Genomic DNA, 16,819 nt, shown 5'->3' with positions numbered 1-16,819 from the left:
GCGGTGAGGAATTGGCAAAAAGGCTGTGAGGGAGATATGCGAGTCACCAAGCAAGCCGGAAAACATACGAGCTTAATGAACAGGTTCTGCATTGGGACTCCCTGGGGTGGGTGCATGCAGAGGCGTATCGGGGGGAAATGGTGCCCAGAGACCACTTCCTCTCCGGGCGCCCCACCCCATGCGCAGGGTCAGGGCTTGGGCTGGTTTTGAAAGGGGGCGGTGCTTGATGGTGCCCAGCGCCCCCCCCCCCCCCTGACCAAAAGGTGTGCGCCCAGGGACATGGGTGACCCCATGTCCCTATAGGCCAAATGCCTCTGGGCACACGTGCTGAGTCTCCTTACGATGCACCTTTTCAGACATCTGTATTTTATAAGGACTAACTTATTTTCCTCCCTGCTTGTGTGTCTGATCTCATCGCTTGATAAATCCAAGCTAACCAGTATGTCTGTCCCTGTTGACACCTTGGTTCTTACATTGTCCAGTCACTCATCCATCTCTGTCCCAGGCTCCGGGGTTGCAAAGGAAACAGCGTTTTGATGACTTTTTTCTTCTATGAACCTCATCCGTCTTTCCCAAAGGAACGAGCATGATTCTGAGCATGCCAAAATGTACCGTTATGCTCGGCACTGTTTCCCCGGCACTTGCACCCTCTTTGATACTCCCTGCAGCTGCAGCCCCTGCCCCCAAGAGGGAAAATAGAAGGCACATCGTTGCTTTGGGGGAGGCTTCCAGTATAGAGCCCTGCACGAGTTGTGCATTTGCTGTGGCGATCCCTATTGCATTTCTAAGCAAAGAACAGAATTCCGGGAGTGGAATGAAAAGGTATTGACGCCAACCACTGTACTGTTCAAATATTTAGTATTAATAGCACTTGTATTTCTTATACTCAGTTGGAGTCCTCAGAATCAAGTGGTAGAGTATGGCCTGGGTTGTACCTCTGTAGATGGTTGGAGGAAGAGTTTGTATGTTTCAGAATCCCCTCCCCCAATGAGGAAAAAAAAATCCTCCCTAATCTGTGTGTGTTTTTAATAATCATTTTATTTATATTGAAAGCCACCTTGAATTTGCAGGGTAGAGAGGCTGTTAATAAAGGATTTAAATAATAGGGCGGATTTCAAATGTGCAATTCCCTCTTCTCTCCCACACAGCCTGAATTGGCACAATCCAATGAAACCTATTACCATTTGATTCCGTCAAAAAGACGTGCTGGATCTTATATTTCAAATCCATTGTGCTGTTAAATACAGAAATTCCCTCTCAAAACTTCCCCTCCTTGATCTTGTAACACACCTGCTGGGAAGTCACCTGTTAAGAGGGCTGTTTTGCAGAGGTGGCCAAATGGAGCAGAAAGGTAGTGATTTGCATAAAGACTTTGGGCACTTTTGCACATGCAGAATAATGCACTTTCAATCCACTTTCAATGCACTTTTCAGCTGGTTTTTACTGTGCGAAATAGCAAAATCCGCTTGCAGACAATTGTGAAAGTGGATTGAAAGTGCATTATTCTGCATGTGTGAAAGTGCCCTTTGGAAGAATATATTCTTGTTGCCTGGCTGGGTCAGCAACTGGTCCATTTACCAAGGTGTTTTTCCAAACGCAGCTGTCTAGATACCTCTTAACAGAGGTATCTGTTCACAGAAGGGATGTGCGGCATATCCTCTGGCTTCCGGTATCTCAAGAGATAACTGTGAATGTTGAGGCTTCCTCTGTGCAGCTGTTAATCATGACAGCTAAATAGAGCTCTGCATTTATCTAATCCAGGGGTGTCCAACTCTGATGCCCCAGATGTTCATGGACTACGATTCCCATCAGTCCATGCCAGCATGGCCAATTGACCCTGCCAGCAGGGGCTGATGGGAATTGTCGTCCATGAACATCTGAAGTGCCAGAGTTGGACACTCCTGAAGTAGCTAGTACTGGTAATGCCATTTCTCAGCCTGAGAGTAGACAGCGCTGAGCTAGAGGGACCAGTTGTCAGACTCCATCCAGCGGTCGGTTCCCCGTATCAGTCTGGTTCTGGTTGAGGCCCCTGTCTTCCACCCCTGTGGGATGACCATGTGCCAAAGGGGGCCAAGACTCCTGCCTTGTTAATAACTGTGGCAGATGAACAAACGTTGGTAGGGGGTGCTTGCCTTGCCCCTTTGGTGCTGGCAGTGGGCAGGTGTTCTTGCAAAACTGGTTGTGGGTACAGGAGCGGCCCTCCATCTTTTAGCTGATCTTCCCAGAGCCCACTCCACCTCTGCTCATCAGCATGGTGTTAGCTATCATGGTGGAAGTGCTTCCTCCTCCTGGGTTCAAACATAAGCCAGGTGAGTCCTCAAAGGGGTCTCTGTAGTTGGTGCTCACAGATTTGCCCTCTGTTCTTGATGATGATTTCAATCGTCCTGCTGTCTCTGTGTCACACCAGTGGATTAGTGGCTGCGAGGCCACCTCCCCTTCAGTTCTGTGCTGCTATTTACCAGCATCTTACACTCAACTCTCCTCCTTTTCCTGTGTGCACAAAAGAGATGACTACCTAGGCCACTAAATTTTCTTGGCCCATCTTTGACTGTGCCCACAAAAGCAGAAGCCCAGAAGACACCGCTCAGATAGTTGTCAGTATTAATACACCGATAACCTGGCTCACATAAGTAGTAGAGAGTGGACTGTACCACTTCAGACTGCAGTTGGTGGACTCTGGATTTGGAAGTCCCTTCTGCATTTTAAAAAAAAATCCATGCAGGTAGAAAATTAGCCCAGCAGAAAGAAAAATGCTCCCCTGTTTTGGCTTGCTGCATACCAGGTGTGAGAGTGTATTCAATAAAAAGGGAGCATTCCAACTTGTTCTCTTCCCTCCGCTGTTGGTCTATTCTGCTACCTCATTCTCCCTCCTATGCAAACCAGGCCTCCCTCCTTCCAGCGCAGAGATGCCGGCCTTCCTGAACTCTCCCAGATTCCCTGGAAAAGAACACGCTTGGAGACGCTGTGTGACCTAGGAAAAACACCCTAGGATTTACCTGCAGCAAATCCTGGACGTGTCTATTTAATGCATTTTAAAAGTGGCTTAGAATGGGCTTCTAACTCCCCTGGTTTTATCCCTTAAACAATTAGGACTGCCAATTCAGGAAGGAGCTGAAGTTTCTTTTCAGTTTTCAGTTCTCACAGCTTCTTGTTTGAGGAGTCATGGCAAAGAAGCAGATCCACACGCAGTTTAAGTGTGTGGGCTAAGAGACTATTCCGTTGCACAGGGTTGTTGCTCCAATTTAGAATCTGGGATGCAAGCAAATATACCCTTTGGGGGCTGGGTATCCTCAAATGGCCAATGTTCTCTGAGCAGGGTGACTCTTGTGGGGGTGATTACCTTACAATAAAGTGGCCGTGTCCTTTCATTGCCCTTTTTATTGGTGTGATGAAGGCAAATCGCAAAGGGACGCTGTTCACGCTCCATTCCATGCATCCCACCAGTGCTTAAGATCCTGGACATCTCCAACTTTACTGGTTTCCATACGTATGTGTTTTTCATGAGAAATTCCTTCAGCCAGCTTTCCCTCTCACTGCAATCCACCTGTCTCCACCATTCCTCATACATTTCAAACATTGGCCACCATTGGCCTCCTCCAGACCCACCTTGGGTGTTGAGTGTCTTTGTTTTGGCTACAGGGCAGCCATTTGCTAGGCACGCCAGTACGCGCCACTCCCTCTTTAACACAGAGACCGCCATGAATCCCAAGTCCTTGCTGCGCCGGAGACGGACGGTTATCGGCTTCCCTCACCTCTCTCTGCGGGACCCAGGTGACAACATTGATGGTGTTGCGCTCTGCCAGGGCAGCTGAGGGGGAGCACTTGGAGGAGTTGTGAGCCGCAGTGGAATCCGTGGCCCCGTCCAGTAGAGGAGAAGCATAGAATGGAGAGGGTGGTTTTGATTGGAGGGCAATGGCAGACCGTCTCCTAACATCTCTTGCCTTGAAAACTTTGAGTTCTCTGTGAGTCAGCTGTGACCGGATAGCAAAAAAAGAAAATGGGGAATGGCTGCAAAGAGTACTGTTACACTGGGAGGTCAAAACAGTCTGTGCATGCTTCAAGTTACACAATACAAGAGCCTTTATTGGCAGAGTTAGAATGCATCCTTCCCAAAGAAAACAGTGGCAAAGAATCTCTTAATAACCCAGCAACACTACAAAATTAGAAAGAACAGAGCTATCCTTTCAAGTGTATGGTTTCTAGTAAAAACTTGGCCACCAATTCACAAAGATCGGAATTATTTAACAAGTATAAGATCTTTTGAGTATCTAATATCCTATCACAGTTCAAAAAAAGAGCATTTGCATATATATTTCCCTAATTCCCTCGTATTTAGTGCCATAGAAGAGGAAATGGGATTTGAGTGACAGGAGCAGAATCTCTTTGCAGCCTCTGTTTTTTTAAATCTACCATACAGCAGCGCTGAAGGCAGAACATTAAACCTAGCCATTGATATGGCTCTTCTAAAACTAGGGTTCAGCATTATACACATATAATCTTCTAGGCATTCCTGAATGGTATTGAAAAGCTGAGGGGTGAGCATGTTTTGGATGCCGCTGCAATTAGGTTTTGAGAGTCTGTTTCTAGTAACCTTTTCCCCCCAGACTATTGTAGGCTTCAGCATGGGATAACATACCCAGAGATTCAGTGGAAATGCCAGTTTCCTCAATTTTGTTTGCAATGAATGGGAACTATTTGAAAAATTGGGATTTGGTTATCTTTAGATATAAAAAGCTTGAAAGGTTGAAAACGGATGCGCAACCAGAACCGAAAAGTTCTCCGCCAAGCTTTTGTTTCTAAAGTCGATTGTCCAGTTTCTAGACACAGTGCCGCACAGGGCACGCAATTTGGCAACCCCGTGATTACTTCGAGTTTTTAAACACATGTCTCAGAAGCCGGAGTTTAAAAGCAAAACTTGAAAAATTTCAAAACATGAAAACTTTAGCAGCAAACCAAATTCGAACACTTCATAGCAACTTCCTCCCAAACATCTCCCTCGGAACCCAACAGCAGCCATAGAAGATGTATACACTTTGGAGTTTGTGAATTTGTTTGAGAGCAGAGTTTCCTCCTCCAATTCGTTTCACAATGTGACATTTCCCTAACTGAAAGTTCATTTAAATCTTTAAGACCTCTTGGACCTTATTAAAGAGTATGTAACATGATATTTTGCCTCCCCTCACCCTTGCCACCTTACCATGAGGACTAAACTTAATTGGATTGATTTTACTTATACCCTGTCTTCCTCACCGCTGGGGACCCAAAGCAACAAGCAGCATTCTCCCCTTCTTCATTTTATCCTCCAAGCAACTCTGAGACAAGTTAGGTAGAGAGTGTGGGGCTGGCCCAAGGTCTACGGCAGAGTAGGCGTTCAAACCAGTGTCTCCCAGATGCTTGTTCTGCACTTTAGCTGTAACACCATGGAGATTCCAGTATTTGCAGTGCTAGAACAGCCACATGCAAGTCTGACTGGCACTTCCTGTTCAGTGGATCGGATTAAAGTGCGACTATTTGGCAAAGTTGTGTCTTTTTCCAAAACTTTTCCTCTTGTCCTGCAGATTGCTGTTGTGCCTTTTGGCTACGGAATGGTGTGTTCCCTAGCTTAGATTTCCTTGTTGTATTCTTTTTACAACCCTTTGTGATATGTGTTGTTGAAGGCTTTCGCAGCCAGAATCAACTGGCTGTTGTAGGTTTTCTGGGCTGTGTGGCCATGGTCTGGTAGTTTTTGCTCCTAATGCTTCACCTGCATCTATGGCTGGTGTCTTCAGAGGCATTTCAGAGTCTGTGCCAGCCAAAGACGGGGAAGGGGGGGGGGGGACATTAGGAGCAAAAACTACCCAACCATGACAACACAGCCAATAAAATCCACAATAATCTTTGTGATATGTTGACCTGAGACCCAGTGAAATGTGTCATGTAGCAGGGTTTGCTTGTGTTAAATTCAGAGGTATAATAAAAGTACTAGGGTGGAGGTGGGGCGCTGCCCCCCCATCTTTTCTCTTTGCAAGGCCTCTGTCTTGCTCCTCCACTGAGCCAAGAAAAGTAGCTTTTTCTTTAATGGAAAAGCCATTTAAATTGACTTCTTAATCTGGAAGAAATTGGCCTGCCTAAGGTCAAATACAGGCCAATCTCTTTTCCCTTTCTGGGAATGGAGTGAGTCTTTTGGTCAGGAAGTGGCCAATGGAGAATGAGCAAAGCCCTCCTTCCCTGTGGCACTCTGTTCCAAAAACTTTGGAGTGTCTGCTTCACCCATGAGACAGACTTTCAGGAGACACTGGGCTTGTATTCATTTTTGCCCTTGAAAGTAGTGGGCTTTGTGGCTGTTTGGCGATTAGGACCTGCAAATGATGTGAGCTATTTCCTAATTCAGGGGTGCATCAGATGTTCTGGGGCATCAGATGTTCATGGACTACAATTCCCATCAGCCCCTGCGGGCCTGGACTACAATTCCCATCAGCTACTGAGGATGAATTGTAGCCCATGAACATGTGACACGCCAGAGTTGGACACCTCTGTCCTAATGTGTATCACCCTTCCAGGACTGCTGAAGAACAGAGTCCTCTAGTAAGCACCAATAGCTCTCTCTTGCTTTGTCCCGTCTGAGTTACGGTTCTGTGGAGGAAGGGGAAGATTAGGCAGTTCTCTTCCTTATCCTTTGCAAGGCAGCTGTGAAAGGGTAGCGGGAAGATGTATCGTCGAAGGCTTTCACGGCTGGGTTCATCTGGTTGTTGAGGGTTTTCCAGGCTGTGTGGTCGTGGTCTGTTAGATCTTGTTCCTAACATTTCGCCTGCATCTGTGACCGGCATCTTCGGAGGTGTATCACAGAGAAAAGTGTGTTACTGGACTGGACACAATCTGTAACACACTTCTCTCTGTGATACACCTCTGAAGATGCCAGCCACAGATGCAGGCAAAACATTAGGAACAAGATCTACCAGACCATGACCACACAGCCCGGAAAACCCACAACAACTAGCCAGAAGAGATGGTATTTTGGGAGGCACCCAAGTGGCAATTTTGTTTGGGTAGGGAATCACTTTATTTTGTGTAACAAGGATCAGCTGGTCCTTCCTGCTAAAACTCAGGCAGGCCGGAGAGGTTCTGCATCCTCTTTCATTCCGCCCCCTCTCTCTTTTTTGCAGGAAACAGCAACGGCCCCATCCTCAACCCTCCCGCAACTATAGCAGAATCTGTCTCTTGCAACTTTGTCCCTGACGTGGCCAATGGGAGGAGCTCCATCCATCCGGTTCGGTCCCCGCATCCTCGGCCGCAACTGAGGAAGACCTTTAGTGACCTTGGAGGAGCTCTGCAGGGAAGGTGTTGCCAGCTGCCAGCCGGGCATCCTGAGAAGCAGCAGGCGATGATGTATGCCAGCCCATCTTGCAACGGCCCTAAAGAGGACTCTGCTTTCTCTCCCGCTTGGAGTGCGGCGTCTTTCGGCTACGGGAGCTCTTCGATGAGCCAGAGCGAGCTGACGGGAGACAGCACCGTCCCCTCATCTCCCTGCGCCCCGGGGGCGACTCCCGAATCGGAACGGCCAGCCTCCTTTTTCATCAGCAAAGACAATGCAGTCGGAAACAACGGCTCAGGGTCCTTCTGTGCTTCTCCCAAGTCCCTGGGGGATGCTGAAGGCGGCTCAAGGGGGACCAAGGTGCATTTGATCCTGAGTCCTGGCGAAGAGGAGTGCCCTCGAGTGGAGAGGGAAAGGCTCTCCTGCAAATTCCGGGAGAGATCGCTCTCCGTCCCGACAGACACCGCCTCCCTCTGCTCCGTGGAGATTGGCGGCAGCGAGACCTGTGGCCTGAGCTACCCCAGTGCCAGCTCCGAGGGAAGCACCAGCACGGACAACGTCTCGCTGGCAGTGGACCAAGATGCTCAGACCCGGCAACGGCGGCAGCGCATGAAGAGCATCTCTCTCAAGAAGGCCAAAAAGAAGCCCTGCCCACCGACCCGCAGTGTGTCTTTGATCAAGGACTTGTCCAAAGGAGGGCCTGCTGACGAGGTGGCGGCTCAGGATCAGAGACCCCAAAGCCTCTGTTTGCTGTCAGAGGCGCACGCCCAACAGGATACAAGCGGAGGTGGGGAGAACATGCCCTACACCCCGCAGTGGTACTTGCCGGAGTGGAATTCGTGCGACCCTTATTGCTCCTTGTCCGGCTCCAGCACTGCTACTGGGACCACCGTGATCGACCTCTCCAAGACCCGTGGCAGTTCTGAGTCTCTCCCCTCCCCCTCCATCTCCCGAGCCACGACACCTTCCCATCTCTCTGCTGAGGTGAATTTGAAAATCTCCTCCCCGGGGAGGTTTGCGGGGGTGATGTCGCCCTCTAGTGGCTACTCCAGCCAGTCAGAAACGCCGACCCCCACCATCCCGGCGTCTACGGTCCTGGGACACGCCCCACACCACACCGGGAGGGCCAGGCCTCTGGTGCCGGAGAGGAAGTCGTCGCTGCCCCCCATCTCCCCCATGGAGCGGAGTCCCAAGTCGCGGATGTCGTTTGACCTTCCCTTCCCCCCGCCAACCCACCTGGACCTCTCCGGGCTGAAGATCTCCAAGGGCAAAGCCAAGGTGAGCCGACACCACTCAGACTGCACGTTCGGCATCAAGCTCGTCCCGAAGCTGAGCCCCGTGCAGCCGGTCATGCCCATGGTGACACAGCTGGACCTGCAGTCCGTCCGCTTGCGCTCGATTAGCCGTTCGGAGACCGAGGACAACCTGGACAGCCCTGAGCTCGTGGAGGAGCATGGCAAGAAAATCCGGCCGCCAGTTGCGGAGAAGCCCCCGCTTTCCAAGAGGCCACCAATGCTCTTGCACAAAACCCCACCAGTTCAGGAGGAGTCTCCCGTCAGCTCCCCAACATCTCCGTTGACACCCCAGGGTCCGAACCCCATCGAGAGTGTTTATGTGATGGCCAGGAAGCCAGAGCATCAATGGAACACCGAGCCCTGGAGCCCTGTGGAGTCGGCCTCGTCTGTGGTAGTGCTCTCCCCGACACAGGGCTCTTCAGGGACATTTTTCACTGCCGCCCAACGTCTCTCCCAGGAGAGCTTGGAGGAGGAGGAGGAGCTGAAGCAGAAGCTACCTGCCGAGAGAACACCTGGGGGAGAGAATCGGAAAACCAAAGTCCCACCCCCTGTCCCCAAAAAGCCCAGTGTCCTCTACTTGCCATTGGCTCCCTCTCCGCTCCATCAGGGTACCTCTCTTGGGGATCCAAGACTGGCCACCGGCTCTGTCATTATGTTGGATGAGAACTCTGCGTACTCCGAGCTGCCTGCTTACAAACTGCCATCGCCTGTGGCCAGTGAGACTCACCTGAGCCCAGTGTCTGCAGATGAGTCTTGGGGAGAGATTTCAGGTAAGCTCCCTGCTACTGGTTTTCTTCTGTCCTCTTGGGTCATCCCATGGGCGTCTGTCTTCCTGGGGGGTTTGGGATGGTAGCACATCATCATGCTTGACGTTTTACTAAATTCAGTCATGGAAGTCATGTTCACCGAGGAATCGAGATGCAACCCATGTGCCGAGAGTCCATTTTGATACTTGCACAGTGGCGTTTTTAGCTTGATGTGAGCAGACCGGGAAGCTGCAAATAGCCATTGCTTCTGGCATGATCATGCTGTGTAGTGAAGCAACAACTCTGAAGTATGTGGATGTCACACTGGGCAGTTTACAAATGCGTCTCATCCAGTGGTGGGATCCAAAAAATTTAGTAACAGGTTCCCTCGCCAGCCCCCCCTCAGCAAATGAGGCAGAGGCTTACCTAGGAAAACCTGAGCCCTGGGCAAAACCTGAATTGGATTCCCCCCCCCATGGGCAGCCACCCCACCACAACCCCCCCAAATTTTTTTGCCCCAGGTCATTTCTAAATCATCATCACATTATAGAAAATGCCCCAACTCACAAATGTGAACACAGCAATGGTGAAACACACAGGTTCTTTAATAGAGACTGGTGAGATAAAAGGTACGAAAGGCTGAGAATCCATGAATTGCAGCACCTGAAAGAGATTAACCCAGTTCGGAGAGTTACATTATTAGTTGAAATTGCTATATGGAACCTTCACGTTCAAAGGCAGTATGCCTCTCGGGGAGGCGAGGGCGTGGAGATGGATAAGCGGGCCCAATTAGTTACCCCCTCACGGCACACACAAATAATTAGTAACCCACTCTCGGGAACTGGTGAGAACCTGCTGGATCCCACCTCTGGTCTCATCCTTCCTCTCTATACAAGAGTGTTTTCTTTGTAGCCAAGATGGGATGAGTGATGTGGCTTGTTTCTCATCCCAGTGAAATTACCCCTAAATTGGCATCAATCTATCGGTTTCTTAATATGATCTAGTCACAGATACACGTGAGGAAGTTGTTGTTGTTGTTGTTTTTATTTTATTAAATTTATAACCTGCCCTTCCCAACCAAAATTGGGCTCGGGGTGGCTTTACAAAGTTAAAACACAAAAATACTAATAATACAGTAAAAATAGCCTAAAATAATCTAATACTTAAAATCTCTAGACGGTGAACATGCGATGCACAAAACTCCACCCGCAGAGTTATACCCTGTTTCTCCTAATATAAGCCATCTCCTGAAAATAAGACGTAGTAGAGGTTTTGCTGAAGTGCGAAATATAAGGCATCCCCCAAAAGTAAGATGTAGCAAAGTTTTTGTTTGGAAGCATGCCCAATGAACAGAACACAGAAAAATAAGACATCCCCTGAAAATAAGACATAGCGCATCTTTGGGAGCAAAAATTAATATAAGACACTGTCTTATTTTCGGGGAAACACGGTATCATCCCCCACGCAACATAGATCAACTACCGGGTTGTTGTGTGGGGAGGGGGAAGGTGCACGCCTGAAGAAGTGCTTGCTGGAAATTTGTCACGTTACTTGTAATATTGACCACCTCTCCAGGAATGTATGATGTCTCATCTCCCTCATAGTGGTTTGTGCGCATAGATGCAGTGGGAGGGCTATCACATGTCTGGGTGGAGTTCCAAATCCTACACCAAAGCCTGATGGCCTGTGAATAAATCCACGGGGGGTGGGGGGGGGAGGTCCCAGTTGAAACACCTTAGAACCAGTGGTGGGATCAAAAAATTTTAGTAACAGGTTCCCATGGTGGTGGGATTCAAACTGTGGCGTAGCGCCAATGGGGCTGGGCGGGGCACGACGGGGCGTGGTTGGGCATTCCGGGGCGGGGCATTTCTGGGCGGGGCTGTGGCAAGGACGCAGCCGCTGCGCCGGTCCTTGGGCGGGAAACAAATGCACGCAGGCGCAGGCTGCCACGCACGCCGGTGCACCTCCTGCTAGACTGCTTCAAGTTCTGCGCGCTACTGCTGAGAGGAGGGGCGTAACTAAGGCAAAAATCATGTGGCAAAATCACCAATTAGTAACCCCCTCTCAGCACACACAAATAATTAGTAACCTACTCTCGGGAACCTGTGAGAACCTGCTGGATCCCACCTCTGCTTAGAACTGCTTGCTCCCTTTGGTTATATCCCATTGATTATGCATTTGCAGCATCAGTCCAAAGAGGCAGGTAACTGTGAAGGGGAGTATGTGAAGCAGGCGAGCAGAGAATTGCTTTGAAACATCAAACAGGCCCAACCAGTGATGTTCCTGTATCATCAAAAATACAGCAGAGAGCAGTCATGGCCACTTGCCCAGAGGCGTAGCAAGGGGGAAAAGTGCCCGGTGCAATGGTGCGTCCTCCGCCCCCATCCCGCCCCAGAATGCCCTCGCCACACCCACACGGGCATGTGCCTGGTGCGTCGCGCACCCCCCTGTCCCCTTGGAGCTACGCCTCTGCACTTGCCCTGTTTCTCACTCCTCCGTTCCCATATCTCTGTACATCTTGGACCTGTCCAGCCATACAGTTGGGAAGCACTATGGTCCTCCTTGGTCACCGTCTGTACCCTGGTGGGGAAAAGCCTGTTTCTTCAAAGTCTTGCATTCTTTTTTCTCCAGGGAATTTTGTGGACTTGAAGTCTGCAGATAAAGGCTTTGGAAGTGACAAAACAGCCGCATCAATAACTGAGGAAGACGACGACGTGTTTGTGACTTCCCGGACCACAGAAGATTTATTTACTGTCATTCACAGGTAAGGGGGCACCCAGGACAGGTCTGGTCTCAGTGTACCCTGAAGTGGGGCAGTTGTCAGTGAATCTGGTGGGGCCCACTGCCTCTGGCCTCCACCTACACAGAGAAATAGCATAGTGTAGTGGTTAAGAACACGGGACTCTAAGCTGGAGAATTGGGTTCGGTTCCCCGCTCCTGCATAGGAGGCCTGCTGGGTGACCTTGGGCCAGTCACAGTTCTCTCCGACCTCTCATCCCCACCTGCCTCACAAGGTGTCTGTTGTGGGAGAGGAAGGGATGGTGATTGTAATCCACTTTGACACTCCTTATGATACAGAAAAACAGATTATAAAAACCAACTTCTCTTCCTCCTCAAGAAATATTGACATTGTGGAATTCACTGCTGGTGGATGTAGTGATGGCTGCAACCACGAGAGGGGAAAATGGCATCCAGAGACAACACCTGCCCTGGGCGCCCATCCCTGCCCCCCCACCCCACACTCAGGGACAGGGCTGGCTCAGACGGGCACCACAGTGGCAGGCTGACTCCTGGGCTGGCCTGCTGCCTCCCCCCAGCCTCCCTGCAGGCTGACTCCTGTCCTTCCCAGGCCCTTGGAGGGTCTGGGGAGGGCCGGAGGTGGCCTGCAGGAAGCTGGGGGGAGTGGCTCCGATGGGCACTGTGGGGGAGGAGAGGGGTGGGGGCAATTTTGCCGGGGGGCCATGGCGCCCGGGGTCATTTGTCCCCCGTTCCCGTCGCAGATACGCCACTGGCAACCACAGATGTCTATGAAAGAGATTTGGTCAGGTATGTAGAAATTAATCATGGCTAATAGCTGGGATAACTACAAGATATCTCAACATTTGGAGGCAGTAAACCTCTGAATTCCAGTGCTGGGGGCGGCAGCAGGGAAGGCGCCAGCTTCTGTGCTTATTTATTGATCCACCAAGTGATCTGGATTGGCCGTTGTGCGGCATGGGATGCTGGACTAGATGGACAACTGGTCTGATCCAGAAGGGTTCTTCTGACGTCCCTGACTGTTTTTGATCTGTGTTCTGTGTCTACAGATCCAAACGGAAGCTCCTGGGCTGGAAGGAACCTAGTGATGCTTTCGGGCACCGGAATTCCCAAGTGCCCTCAAAGAACCCAGGGGGGCTGCTCAGCAACGACTGCCCTCCGATGGGCAGCATAAGAACCTCCAACAGGAACGAAGACTTTAAGGCCCTCCTCCAGAAGAAAGGGGGCAAGGGAGCCTCTGGCATCCGCACGTCTGCAGCCGAACTTCTCAAGACCACCAACCCACTGGCTCGGAGGGTCATGACCGAGTTTGCTGTGGACGGGACGATCCCGGGCCAGAAGGCCACGCCCTGATTGTGTTTGAGAAAGCCCCGCCTCTTTGTGCTATGCCCCAGCCTATCCCTGGGGAGATCTGCTTGTCTAACGGTCAGGGTGAGCCTGCTTCCGCTGGCGTTTTCAGCATCGTTGTTGATATATTGGCAGTGGCAAACTCTTTTCTGGTTTTTCACCGGGGGACTTCTGATTTCAAGAGAAGTGTCTTAAATGTTGAGCACATCCGTCTCCTATGGAATGAGCTACGCATGGTTGCTGTTATGAGAAGAAGGCTTAATTTCCTTTCCCAGGTTGGACAGAGGGCCTACATAGATGCTCCTAGACAGGGCTATCATGGGTTGGTGTACAGCTTCCCCAGTTGCACGAGGGAAGCAATGCCTCCTCGTTCTTTCTCCAGGTGTAAAAATGGGGCGGGGGGGCACCCTGTTTTGATTTTCTGTCTGCGGCAAAGCTAGCTTGAAACTGTTCAGTTTCTTTTTTAGCATGTGGTACTTTTAGTGGCTTGTAGGATACAATAATATGGCTGTCGTGGCTTTTGAAAAAAACAAAAGGAAGTGTCTCCTTCCACAATGTGACCTTGTTACCTGAAGGAGGAGAGAGCAAGCTAGAAATCAGGTGCTGTTCAAAAGATGCTCTTGGACTGCAAAGTCGGCGCCCGATGCTCTTCCAGGTCTCCATGGAAGATACATAGCATATTCCTGATCTGCTCCCAGTACAGCCGGAAGGGATTAGCAAAACCTCAAGGTGTTATCCGTGAACCAAAAAAATTGGATGCCCTAACCGGAAGCCCACCTTATGCTGCAGGCCTGATGTCAGCTTCCAGCCCAGAAAGGGAATAGACACAAATGCTGTCCCTGCCGCTTGTGGGGCGGAGAAAATGCACCGTGTGTCCTCTTTGCAGAAGAGCCCAGTGGGGGGAACTTGGTCAATGATAGACCTGCTGCTAAAGAGGGGTGCCATTCTAGGAGATTTCTGGTGGAGCTAATGTCTTTAAACAGTGCGAGGCTCCGGTGGTAGGAACTGTTGCATCTTGGCAGGGTACCTCTCCTTTGAGGTTTGTTACAGATGTTCTTCAGATGGCAGCGTAGGATAGATGTGACAGCTGAGAGCGCTTTGGCCCTTTCGTCTTGAGTGGGGAGAAGCCAAAGTCTCCGGAGTCCTGCCTCAAACCACAGGGCGGAGGGAACTCTCTCTGTCCACCTTAGCAGTACCACGCGTGGGCCCACCAAGCAGTTCTGAGGACCATCTGTTACTGGCACACTGCAGACCCTAGAACAGTGGTGGCGAACCTTTGGCACTCCAGATGTTATGGACTACAATTGTTATGGACTACAACAGATGTTATGGACTACAACATCTGGAGTGTCAAAGGTTCACCACCATGGCCCTAGAACAGGGGTAGGGAACCTGCGGCTCTCCAGATGTTATGGACTACAATTGTTATGGACTACAACAGATGTTATGGACTACAACATCTGGAGTGTCAAAGGTTCGCCACCACGGCCCTAGAACAGGGGTAGGGAACCTGCGGCTCTCCAGATGTTCAGGAACTACAATTCCCATCAGCCCCTACCAGCATGGCCAATTGGCCATGCTGGTAGGGGCTGATGGGAATTGTAGTTCCTGAACATCTGGAGAGCCGCAGGTTCCCTACCCCTGCCCTAGAAGCTAGCAGGTGTCAATAAGGGCTAACCACAGAATGATATGATTTGCAGAATCATCGTCATATTTTAATTCCTGACAAAGAAAGGAGGTTGGGGGGGCGGGGGGGTTGCTTTAAAAAAATCCTTTTCAAGGTTCACTTATTGCAAATTGTGGATTACAAAGAGAGGTGCTTTGAATGGTGACACAGGGTTTCTCTGCTGTAGGTCTGCAGCGTATTGATAAATGAGGGTTTCTGCTTTCTGGGTATTGCCTGCATTTTGGAATTCGGACCAAGCGAACCTTGGAAAGAGGATTGCCCAAACTGCATCAGGAATTTCGTACGAAAAAACGAATGTGGTAGAAAAACGAATTCCCCATGCTTCATTGCACTGTAGTGTGACCCAGAAACAGACCCAAGGTTGGGGTCCTTCTCAATCCTCTGGGGCTGCAGTCAGCAGGGCCAGAAAGCTGCCTGGTCCCCAGCCTGGCGCACCCAAAGATATTGCTTTATATTTTTTTACCCATACGGAGTGGATAGAAACCATTTGATTTGTGGGGTTTCCGGGCTGGGTGGCCGTGTTCCAGTAGCATTTTCTCCTGACGTTTCCGAGAAGATGCCAACCGCAGATGCAGGCGAAACGTCAGGAGAAAATGCTATTGGAACACGGCCACACAGCCCGGAAACCCCACAACACCCCAGCGATTCTGGCCGTGAAAGCCTTCGACGAGACATTTGATTTCTGTGGAGGAGAAAATAATGCAACGGCCGTGGAAGCAGGGCTGCGGCGAGGGCAAAACCCGTCCTCAGCTAGCAGAGGTCCTGCAGGGAGAAAGGGCTGTTTTGCAATATGCCTGCATGTACAGAATACCTGCCTGCCCTGCCCACACATTCTGGCAGTGTAAAAGATCCCCCTCCACTCCTGCATATATCTCCTGTCCATCATAACGAAGGACGTTTTGCTGTTGTTTTATTAATCACACCTTGTGCCATTCGTGAGCAAGAGCTTGTTGAAATTGTTCCTCTGTTCTAGAGAAGAGCAACTTCTTTTTTTCTTTTCTTTCTTTTTTGCATGTTTGCCCTTTGTAGCTCCTTCCGACCTGTTCACACAACTAATGGCCTTATAGTGAATGCCTAAAGAAAGATGCTTCCCTGTTCTTCCCTGTAAGAGCTGCTACCTTTCCCTGCCCCCCGGCTTATGCAACTATATCACAGGGTCCTGCTGTTGAGAAGCACTGATAACAGGGAGGGAAAGAAACAGGCGTGCGTCAAAAGACAATTAATAGAAATATCTCAGTTTGTAGCTGCTGGCTAAAACAGCCCGGATGGTCCAGTGTGTTGCCCTCTAACGGTCAGTGCTGGTAGTATCGGATCTCTTTAATAAAGGAGCAGCAGTGGTGTAGGAGGTTAAGAGCTCGTGTATCTAATCTGGAGGAACCGGGTTTGATTCCCAGCTCTGCCGCCCTAGCTGTGGAGGCTTCTCTGGGGAATTCAGATTAGCCTGTGCACTCCCACACACGCCAGCTGGGTGACCTTGGGCTAGTCACAGCTTCTCAGAGCTCTCTCAGCCCCGCCCACCTCACAGGGTGTTTGTTGTGAGGGGGGAAGGGAAAGGAGATTGTGAGCCCCTTTGAGTCTCCTACAGGAGAGAAAGGGGGGATATAAATCCAAACTCTTCTTCTTCTACCGTGAAGTGTTCCCAGTGAACTCAAGAGTCCTGTTTAATTCCTGTTATGGAATAGCAACGTGGAGGTTT

At 50.2% G+C, this 16,819-nt stretch overlaps 1 protein-coding gene across 5 annotated transcripts in view; it reads left to right on the top strand.

The window, feature by feature from the left end:
• The window catches only part of NHSL2 (NHS like 2), a 56,422-nt gene extending 41,711 nt beyond the window's left edge, over positions 1-14,711 (top strand). For 4 of the 5 annotated variants that reach the window (XM_048513789.1, XM_048513788.1, XM_048513787.1 and 1 more), the window contains 4 exons: positions 3,640-3,771; positions 7,143-9,356; positions 11,964-12,096; positions 13,139-14,711. In XM_048513789.1, the coding sequence (XP_048369746.1) occupies positions 3,640-3,771; positions 7,143-9,356; positions 11,964-12,096; positions 13,139-13,442 (2,783 nt within the window). In that variant the 3' untranslated portion in view covers positions 13,443-14,711. The remainder of the gene's footprint in view (positions 1-3,639; positions 3,772-7,142; positions 9,357-11,963; positions 12,097-13,138) is intronic. The other variant, XM_048513790.1, reaches the window with a different exon arrangement.
• Positions 14,712-16,819: the final 2,108 nt, after the last annotated feature.

Source organism: Sphaerodactylus townsendi, linkage group LG13 (genome assembly GCF_021028975.2).
Source record: "Sphaerodactylus townsendi isolate TG3544 linkage group LG13, MPM_Stown_v2.3, whole genome shotgun sequence".
Taxonomy (NCBI): domain Eukaryota; kingdom Metazoa; phylum Chordata; class Lepidosauria; order Squamata; family Sphaerodactylidae; genus Sphaerodactylus; species Sphaerodactylus townsendi.
Note: the sequence above shows the minus strand (reverse complement) of the source record. Positions and strands in the feature narration are given on the sequence as shown.